This window comes from Cibotium barometz, chromosome 19, assembly GCF_041138505.1.
Source record: "Cibotium barometz isolate CiBa-2024 chromosome 19, ASM4113850v1, whole genome shotgun sequence".
NCBI lineage: Eukaryota > Viridiplantae > Streptophyta > Polypodiopsida > Cyatheales > Cibotiaceae > Cibotium > Cibotium barometz.
The window spans coordinates 17,599,630-17,611,024 of record NC_141064.1 but is presented as its reverse complement, the minus strand read 5'-3'; the positions used below and the strand labels follow the sequence as shown (position 1 = coordinate 17,611,024).

The following is an 11,395-nucleotide window of genomic DNA, read 5'->3' as shown; positions in this document are numbered from 1 at the left end:
GCGAAATGACTTCAGATCAAAATTCTGAAACGAACAAGCCCTACGGGCTTGCCCACGGCATATACTAACCTGCAGACGCTCGTGAAACCTCGTCGCAATCGGAGGAGATGAAGCGGCAGGTGCCGGTGATGCTGCCCGGGAGGAGGAAGCCTGCTCTGATACCAATTGTTGGAATTAGGGTTGCAGGAATGCACACACAACTTCAAGAAGATGAGGAAGCTTGAGCACAACACAGTAGTATATTATGAGTGCCAAAAATGAAAGATAACAAGCCCTAGAAGATAATGGGCATATATACAATGCACGGGGGAAAAAACCTCCTAGTGAGGGAAAAAGTGCCCCGGCGGTCCTAAGTGTGTTCACACACATCACTACTATAATATGGTAACAAGTAAGGCCGTTGGAGAAGTTTGTCAATTCTCCATTTGACATTAAGCTCATGGTAGGACTACTGTATAAAGTCCAACACCATCTTATAGAAAAAGATGCACCTTACGATAGGTCTCAACGGGCCGATGAAACCATGTTAATCTACAAAGTGATTAACACAACCTATGCGCGAGAACAATACTTCATAGAAAGATGTAACTAGCCTAGCCATGTCATATGCCTTGCCATGCATCAATTAACACGTCAATGTGCTATCAAATCCCTACATCTTCCTCGCACTATACACATAATTGCCCAAGCATTCTGGTTCATGCCCATGCCATCATACTATGATACTGCGAGAGAGGCTTTTCTTTGAACTAGTAAATGTGGGTGGGCATATCAATGCTGTCTATTTCTTGGAAGGGTTGCATCATGGGTATGCTTTATAGGATTGAAGGTCATATGTAAATCCACAAATCTATTTTTTGGAGGGTTGAATTATGGGTATGCTTTCTAAGAATGAATGTCATATGTAAACCACAAATCTGCACTGCATACTTTCAAAGTGGTATGTGTTCTTGTGTGCTTGTAGTTTGTGTTTGCTTTCTTATCTTGAAAGCCATATGTAAGTCCACATTGGGCCCTTAGAGATATTCAAAGATGGATTCTATGTAACATGTGATAATGTACTTACATGGTGGGCACTCGCTTTGAAATCACTTTTGAACATTGTTTAATATATGCCCTTACCTTCTCACCACTGGAGGGCAGCATCTTTGGCATGGGTTCCCCTTTTGTCCTTTTTAGTGCCAATTCTAAGCCAAGCATCTCCTCCAATCCACATCACCACCACTGGTTATTGTTGTGGTCCACTTCTTCTAAGTCTGCATATTTTGAGCCTTCTTCCAAATTTCACTGTCATGATTGTGCAAGGTGAGCCCTGATGAATCGAGAGAGCAAGTGCAGAAATGAAATGAACCTTTTGGTTGCAGTCTTGGGAACATCTACCCTGTGTGGGGTGTTTTATACGACTCCTACAATTGCTCGAAACCATCCAACGATATTTGGTTGGGAAGGCAAACAAGACCCAATGTAGAACCCTTGTTACAAGTGTGGAGAAGATGATACCACGAATGATGGGCGAGCACCCTGCTAGGTTAGGTCTCGCTTGACCGCTGCGTATTCTGAAGTAGAAGGGCACCAAAAAAGGAAACAGGCTTGACATAATGAATATGAGAAAAAGACTCACCCTACACCATGTCTGGCACCTGAGTAATGATAGATCTTGAATCCTGAATGGCTTTAGGCTGATGCAATCAAGGGGAGAAATCCATCAGACACTCCATGCACAGCTGGGAGCACTGTATGTGGGATCTCATCATTTTCTTCATCGTCCTCTGACTGCCAAAGGAAGGAAGCATAAGATGCCAACACATAACTGCAACCACACAACAAAAATTCATTAGTAAGGGTTCCCTCGTGTGCAATGCAATTACTAACCCTTAAAAGACCTCAAAACTGCTGAGATCCTATACAAATGCATACCAATCATCCGGGGTGGCCTTCACAGCTTGCTCAAAGTAGCTCCCAGCCCGGTCGCAGTCATTGTGCACATCCCACACATGCTTGGCATATTTAGAGAGCACCTCTCCATCATTGGGAGACGCCAAGATAGCGCGCTCATAGTACTCTTCTGATTTCTTGTAATCATGCTTTGCCTGAGTAGCATGCACAAGGAGTCTCAGTGAGCATCTAGTAGTAGTAGTAGGCAAAAGAAGAGCTTTGAAGAAGAGACCAAATACAAGCACAAGCACATACACTTGATAACGAGGGGGAAAACATAGATTTTACTGGAAGAAGGCACTGAAGAGAACCATTATATGGAAGAATCAAAGAAGATTAAAAACATGAGAAATTACCTCTGAGAGATATTGGGCATAGTTCCTGAGGAGCAATGGGTTTTGAGGGTCAGCTTGCAGAAGCTTGTGGTAGTATGCCTCCGTCATGTCTGAATCGCCATGGAAGCTACCACTTGGCCCACCACCACCACCATAGTCTCCGCCGCTGCCTCCTCCTCCGTTGTTATTAGAGTTTTCTGCTCCCATGCAGATGCCTAGGCCGCTGGCCATGTGCATGGCGCCCAAGTTCTCACTCGCTGCTAATGGGCGGCACCCTTTGGAGTTGCACAGCAAGGGGTGCTCTGTGGAGCTCATCATCCTGCTGGAGTGATACTCACCGTCTTCCATTCGAAACCCGCGTGACAAAACCCTTGTTGTAGATGCTTTGATCCGAGAGTCTTTCTCCTCCTCAAGACCAGGGCTCCTAGGCCTCACACCAGCAGAATATTCTGCCGTCGTCGACTCGCTTTCCTCCTCCTCCTCCTCCTCGACTTCTGCGATGGAGGACTTGGTGTAGCTGTGACACCTCCAGCAATTCTCTGCGCTCCCGTCGGCAGCAGACGCTTGCCGACAGCCTAAGCCTTTCAAGTCCCCGTCGGAGTGGGCCCTCCGCATGCGAGGGAGGGACTTCACGGCATCAGGGTCGGAGAAGGCGCTGTGCAAAGAAGACACGCCTCTGTTGCTATTGATGGGCGGAGTGCGATGAGGGGCGCGAATTAGTCTGTGAGGGGAGCTCTCATGGTCGGCTTCGAGAAACAGGTCGCCGTGGGAGGTGAGAGAGCTGAGGATCGGGGAAGAGGAGCTACGCAGAAGCATGGTATCTGCGCGTGCAAAGGCGGGCTCTATCGCGCACTCGTGCCTGTGAGCGAGTGTGAGAGAGAGAGAGAGAGAGAGAGAGAGAGAGAGACGACAGGAGAGCACGATGCAAGCTATGAGAGGCAGGCGAGCTCACGGCCGAAACGAGAAGACAGGCCCGGGCATCAACTCGTACGTTGTTTGGTTTCCACTTTGTCCATGGAATATGTGGTCACACTTTTACAATTTCATCACCCATGCGTCATTTACCCCCCCAAATATTAAGACTACATCTCATTGGTGGTGGGTCAGTGCCCCCCAAATATTAGACTCATCTCATCGGTGGGTGAGTGCCCCCAAGGTTGCTCCTTGACGAAGTCATGCTCGTTCTCGGCATTTTGATTGGCATTTTGACCGTAAAATACAGCCACTTATTTTGAGTGACAGTCAAAAAATAAGGTAAATCTTAAAAAGACGATTACTTCTACTAAACCCATCATTTTGAAGGGTGACCAACCTCTTCAAATGAGACCCCTTTCTCTTAAATAAATATAATATGCCTATGGCATCTATCCTCTAGTGAGTGTGATGTTGGTTGATAAGTCATGTTAGTTCATATGTCTAATGTGCTATCCGTGCAAAAATAATGTGATTGAAAATAATTACATGAATGAACTACTTGTTTTAGATTTGTAAAAGGAAGGCGGGGTTCTATATTAAATACAAATAGAATAGCTAGGCTTGTGAGGTGGTAGGGTAGGGGAGGCTCTAGATTAAATATCAATATAATAGATAGGCCAAGGTTTTGTTCTAAGGTTTTGGGATAGGGGATCTCTTATTTGTTATTAGGAAAAAAGAGTTAAAACTGAAAGGCTACATTTGTGGTAGGTAACATAAATGTTTATAAACCTTTAAATTAGAAATAGTAACATAATTATAAACACAGGGATAACATATATAAAAATAACATAAATATTAAATGAAGGATATACAAAAATGTAAACATTTAATTAGAATTAGTAACATAATTAAATTACATAAGATATTAATATGTGTATTATAGTATCATGACTATTTAAAATTCATTAAGAAAAGAAAATAATAATATAAATATTACAATAAAAATATATTTTGTTAATATTAAATTCATAATCGTATATGTGAATAAACATAAATCCCCATACATAAACATTAATATTACATTACTATAAAATATTTCTATTACATAAGTTTAGATATACACATGCATATATTTAATCTATTTCATATTATAAATTAAATACTGCATATAAACATGTATTGCCACTAGGGCCTTATTTTTCTATTGGGCTAGCTTGATTTTTGTGCCATTAAGTGGGTTTGATATTAATAGGGTTTATACACAAGCTTGAACCTCCTTCTAGGGTGACTATCTAATGAAGAATATATCAAAAAGCTATTATGACAATTGGAGTAGCCTTAAAGTAAAAATTTCTTATTTCGAATACAAACCAAGGAGACTACTATCAACTTTTATAACATCATGTGCAAGCTTAGAAATATCAGCATATAGTTTAAAGGTGAACCAAAATGCAAAAAAAAAGACATGGAAGATAAATATTAAATCTTGACGCTTTGATCAATTGATGAATGAATACATTGACCAACATCATCATGATTAGCAGCTCCCCCATGAGCCAAAAAGATGATACTATATTAAATACGACACCATATGTTGGAAATTATGTGATCAGGATGGGTCATAGAAAATAATAAGCTTCATTCTAAATAATAAAGATAACTTACACTTAATTAAAGAAGAGGCTTGGTAAGATAAACTCACAATCCATTTATCAATCTTACTCTCTTAAAATGAAATCCAAGTACATACTTAATAGCTCTAGGAGCATTAATCACATACATGCTTTGCACTCCATGGCACAATCCATTTATTAATCTCACTCAATTAAAATGAGAGCCAAGTACAGAGCATTATCAATTCTTTGCACTCCATGACATAACCCATGTGACTAGCATACCCCATTTGGCTAGCAAAGTTTATGTGACCAGGCTTTACATCATTCTTGACCTCACTAGTCTACACCTTTCACCTCTACTCACCAACATGTGCCTAACAATGTTCATGTGACCACTTTTCATGTGATCACTTTTCAGGTGACCACTTTACATCATTCTTGACTTCACTACTCTACACTTTTCACCTCTACTCACCAACATGTGCCTAACAATGTTCATGTGACCACTTTTCAGGTGACCACTTTACATCATTCTTGACTTCACTACTCTACACTTTTCACCTCTACTCATAAAGCTAATCTCAACAAATACACACCAAGGCCTTTTAAACCTTCACATAAGTAACCAAACACTACAACAAAACCCCCTCCATAGCGACAGGGGGAAAATGAATGGAAAAGTGGTGGGTGTCTCTTAAGAAGCGACGACATGCGTCACTACCAGCCCGATGTGTTATAGTGAAACGAGCCTCATCAAACATGCAATGTTTATTCCCACTTTCTTCACACTCTCCCTTAGTGATGGGATTCCATTATTAGTGTCTTCTATAAATTTAAAAGTAACTATAACGTTTTAGAATTTCTTTTAAAAAAGAATATTACATTCTAAAAGAATGTTATAGTTGCTACTTACCATTTGTACTTGTATGTTTGTGCTAAAAAAACCATTAAAAAAAGAAAAACTATTATATCATTAAATACACAACACTTTCAAGGCATCACTTAAAATAACAATTATATAGCAAGAAAGAAACTAATGGTCTTTATCCTTACGTATAATAAATCCAAGAGAAAGAAATTAACTAAACAAAAACATGTATGCCTAATTAAAGAAAGAACTCTCATATTACTTGAAGTCATTATTAAAGGCAAGTGAATCTCCAAAGTTTAATACTAAAAATTGTACATCATAAAGCTACTCTTGGGTTTCAATATTACTTGAAGTCAATATTAAAGGCAAGTGAATATCCAAAGTTTAATACTAAAAATCATACATCATAAAGCTACTCTTAGGTTTCTTCAATCTTGTTTAACTTATTAGATTCATTGCCACCTCTATATTCATCTCCTATAGCTATCTTTAGAAAATTGCTAAATGTTCATCCTTCGCTTTTCTCAAAGTTGCCAACTCAACTTGCTATTTGTGGATGGGAGTTCAAAGCTCGAAGGAACCATTTTGAATGCTTTTTATGTCCTTCCAAAAATTTTTGGGGTCCAACTCTTGGTCTTTATCATGTATATTTATTATAGCATTGATTTGTTAAAATCACATTGTAATCAGGGTAAAAAATAAGGAGCACATACCATGGTCCAACTCTTGGTCTTTATCATGTATATTTATTATAGCATTGATTTGTTAAAATCACATTGTAATCAGGGTAAAAAATAAGGAGCACATACCATGGTCAAAGTAGAGATTGGTTGGCGAATACTTCTTTACTAGTAAGTACAGATTGTAGGGAACTCTGGTAAATGTTTTAAAATTTTTAGGATATACGCTCACTGGTAGTGTAAATTTGGTGATTTTTCCTCTAAAATTTACCAAAAAATGCTACCTTGGGCTAATATATTTAAAACATTACTCAAAATTTTGGGTCTATAATAGCCGATGACTTTTGGAAGACCCTTGAAAAATAGCTTTTGGGCTAAATTTTCCCCCTAAGTTTTACCCTGGTTGTAATGAATCTAATTCAATAGTAATATAATTCAATACAAGAATATGGGGGCCCTAGCAACACTCCCTTACTATCGTATTTTTTATTTTTCAATTCAAATGGTGCTCATATTTCTAAGCTTGCACATGATGTTATAAAATTTGATAGTCTCCTTGGTTTGTGTCCGAATAAGAAATTATTACTTTAAGGCTACTCCAATTGTCATAATAGCTTTTTGATATATTCTTCATTAGATAGTCACCCTAGAAGGAGGTTCAAGCTTGTGTATAAACCCTATTAATATCAAACCCACCTAATGGCACAAAAATCAGGCTAGCCCAATAGAAAAATAAGGCCCTAGTGGCAATACATGTTTATATGCAGTATTTAATTTATAATATGAAATAGATTAAATATATGCATGTGTATATCTAAACTTATGTAATAGAAATATTTTATAGTAATGTAATATTAATGTTTATGTATGGAGATGAACCAAAATGCAAAAAAAGACATGGAAGATAAATATTAAATCTTGACGCTTTGATCAATTGATGAATGAATACATTGACCAACATCATCATGATTAGCAGCTCCCCCATGAGCCAAAAAGATGATAATATATTAATTACGACACCTTATGTTGGAAATTATGTGACCAGGATGGGTCATAGAAAATAATAAGCTTCATTCTAAATAATAAAGATAACTTACACTTAATTAAAGAAGAGGCTTGGTAAGATAAACTCACAATCCATTTATCAATCTCACTCTCTTAAAATGAAATCCAAGTACATACTTAATAGCTCTAGGAGCATTAATCACATACATGCTTTGCACTCCATGGCACAATCCATTTATTATTCTCACTCAATTAAAATGAGAGCCAAGTATAGAGCATTATCAATGCTTTGCACTCCATGACATAACCCATGTGACTAGCATACCCCATTTGGCTAGCAAAGTTTATGTGACCAGGCTTTACATCATTCTTGACCTCACTTTCACCTCTACTCACCAACATGTGCCTAACAATGTTCACGTGACCACTTTTCATGTGATCACATGTGCCTAACAATGTTCATGTGATCACTTTTCATGTGATCACTTTTCAGGTGACCACTTTACATCATTCTTGACTTCACTACTCTACACTTTTCACCTCTACTCACCAACATGTGCCTAACAGTGTTCATGTGACCACTTTTCATGTGATCACTTTTCAGGTGACCACTTTACATCATTCTTGACTTCACTACTCTACACTTTTCACCTCTACTCGTAAAGCTAATCTCAACAATACACACCAAGGCCTTATTTTAGAATTTCTTTTAAAAAAGAATTACATTCTAAAAGAATGTTATAGTTGCTATTTACCATTTGTACTTGTATGTTTGTGCTAAAAAAACCATTAAAAAAAGAAAATCTATTATATCATTAAATACACCACTTTCAAGGCATCACTTAAAATAACAACTATATAGCAAGAAAGAAACTAATGGTCTTTATCCTTACGTATAATAAATCCAAGAGAAAGAAATTAACTAAACAAAAACATGTATGCCTAATTAAAGAAAGAACTCTCATATTACTTGAAGTCATTATTAAAGGCAAGTGAATCTCCAAAGTTTAATACTAAAAATTGTACATCATAAAGCTACTCTTGGGTTTCAATATTACTTGAAGTCAATATTAAAGGCAAGTGAATATCCAAAGTTTAATACTAAAAATCATACATCATAAAGCTACTCTTAGGTTTCTTCAATCTTGTTTAACTTATTAGATTCATTGCCACCTCTATATTCATCTCCTATAGCTATCTTTAGAAAATTGCTAAATGTTCATCCTTCACTTTTCTCAAAGTTGCCAACTCAACTTGCTATTTGTGGATGGGAGTTCAAAGCTCGAAGGAACCATTTTGAATGCTTTTTATGTCCTTCCAAAAATTTTTGGGGTCCAACTCTTGGTCTTTATCATGTATATTTATTATAGCATTGATTTGTTAAAATCACATTGTAATCAGGGTCAAAGTAGAGATTGGTTGGCGAATACATCTTTACTAGTAAGTACAGATTGTAGGGAAATTTGGTAAATGTTTTAAAATTTTTAGGATATACGCTCACTGGTAGTGTAAATTTGGTGATTTTTCCTCTAAAATTTACCCAAAAATGCTACCTTGGGTTAATATATTTAAAACATTACTCAAAATTTTGGGTCTATAATAGCCGATGACTTTTGGAAGACCATTGAAAAATAGCTTTTGGGCTAATATATTTAAAACACTACTCAAAATTTTGGGTCTATAATAGCCGATGACTTTTGGAAGACCCTTGAAAAATAGCTTTTGGGCTAAATTTGCCCCCAAAGTTTTACCCTGGTTGTAATGAATCTAATTCAATAGTAATATAATTCAATACAAGAATATGAGGGCCCTAGCAACACTCCCTTACCATTGTATTTTTTATTTTTCAATTCAAATGGTGATTGCCATTTAGTGTCTCATTTTCTAATATTGTAAAACATCACAAATTTAGATGACGATTTCCATTTAGCGTCTCATTTTCTAATGTAAAACATCACAAGTAATGACATTAATTATGTTGTTGAACTACCATAGTAAAGCATCACTCCTCTCTATGCAATGTACATGCTAGCCATGCTTTTGAAAAGTCATTAAAAAATAGATTTCACATATTTGGTTATAGATCTAAATGGAGTTGTTTTGGTTCTCAAATGTTTCTCCCCCTATCTCTCCCTTTAGGTTTGTCAACTCCACATTAAGGTAGAGTAAAGTCGCATGCCCTTAATTCCTATCAAGAAAAGGTGAGCTTTTTTTTCTTCAATGTTAATCTTTATTAATTTAAATCACAAGTCCTTTTTTAAATGTAAGGGATTTGTAACTACATAATGCAACTTGTACTTTGGGAGGCTTGGGCAACACCACCATTTTTGGGCTAGTGCACTTGGACGAATCTCTAGGTTTCTCTTTGTTGTAAAGCTATTTAGGGTTTGTGAGACCCCTGCCCCCTCTGCACATCAAACTCTCGAGTGCTAGCAGCAGCGGAACTAGAAACCTCTTACGCAGAGCTTCCCGCTTGGGGCCTCGCCCACGAATGTCCAGGCAAGGGACTAGTCTTGCGGTTCTTATGAAATCGCAACCAAAAATACTTTCCTCGCCCAAAAAGCATGGGCGATTTCTCCAGGAAACTCTTCTAACTAAAATTTATCTAATGGAGTCAATAGCCTTAATTATCCTTTCTATTCCGACCGAACCCATAGGTCACATGTCCGAATCAAGGAAGAGACTTGCACTTGGTTCATAGAGATCATCACTTTTCTCCCCTCAAGCGAGGCATAGCCGTTGATTCTTTCCCATAGAACAAGAATCTCCTTGTGACTTACTTTAACTATCGTAACTTAAACCTAACTCAATTTTGTTATAGGAATCCACCGATCCAGCCATGGGTTAGCTAACCGCCCAACCACTGTATTGATGGGATCCCTCTTTATAAGATTTAGGTTGTGTTTTTCCTGGGTACCAAGGAAAAGAGTTCCGAGGCCCCCTAGCCGGCACTCATGCAATTATATTAATAGACACACCACTTTTGCACCCAATATGAAATTGCTTTTTTCTCAGATTCAACTATCTTCAAGACAGAATTAGAATAAAACCATAGTGTTTCCATCATAATCCTCAATATTCCAGTTCCATTGTTTTACAAACAAGTCTCATCCGGACTCTCTGTTGAAGACCAACTAGTCAACCAATGAGATCCAATTTCATAGTTTTCCAGTTCACTTAAATAATTCCTCGCAAATCCATAAATATCTTCCTCGACATACGCATGGATGTCCTAGCAGTCGTGAGCCCGTGCATCACCTAGTCAGAACCAATGTATATACGTACCATGAATATACCTATTTTAAAATATGACAAAAATTTATTTTTTTACCTTTTAGACATTTATGCATACATATTATAAATATATATTCAAAAAATGTGACAAAAGTCCGTCTTTTAACATTTAAAATGTTTTATACATAGAATATATATTTATAAATATATATTCAAAAAATGTGACAAAAGTCCGTCTTTTAACATTTAAATTGTTTTATACATGGATCTAGCTATGGTGCTAATATAGACTTGAAAACTTTGGAAGATAACCTTGTTGCATCACTGTCAAATCACTCCATGAATACACATTATGAGCAATTATAGAACATAGAGTCAAAAGAGAAATAGAACAAAGACACATAATATTAACCAAGATGAAATCCAATACTGATGAATTAAAGGTACAAGTAGTAATCTCTTTCTTAGAAATTTTCAACAGTATGGTACATTTTAACCAATATTTCTAGGGACTATTTTTTTTTACATTTAGGGTCTCCTTCCACGGTTCCTAATCCCTCGGTCTTCTACGGATAAGTTTCAGCTTCAAACCAGATACTTTTAATGCACTTGAGGTTAGGGAGAATACTTGATTTTACGAAATTCATTCGGATAAGAGCGCTCAAATGACCCTAAACCCTCATATCCCTCAGTTTTCTATGGAAAAGGTTCATCTTCAAATCAGAGACTTTTAATGCACTTGAGGTCAGGGAGAATACTTGATTACGAAGTCCATAGAGTGCAACATAAAAAACAACCCTAGAC

At 37.2% G+C, this 11,395-nt stretch overlaps 1 protein-coding gene across 1 annotated transcript; it reads right to left on the bottom strand.

The window, feature by feature from the left end:
• Nucleotides 1–1,575: 1,575 nt before the first annotated feature.
• LOC147628286 (uncharacterized) lies at nucleotides 1,576–3,257 on the bottom strand. Its single transcript, XM_086813364.1, has 3 exons — nucleotides 2,292–3,257; nucleotides 1,918–2,090; nucleotides 1,576–1,810 (listed from the first exon to the last, which is right to left on the bottom strand). Exons 1-3 carry the CDS (start codon nucleotides 3,084–3,086, stop codon nucleotides 1,675–1,677), a joined length of 1,104 nt encoding a protein of 367 aa, XP_086669490.1. The 5' UTR covers nucleotides 3,087–3,257; the 3' UTR covers nucleotides 1,576–1,674.
• Between the last annotated feature and the right edge of the window lie 8,138 nt (nucleotides 3,258–11,395).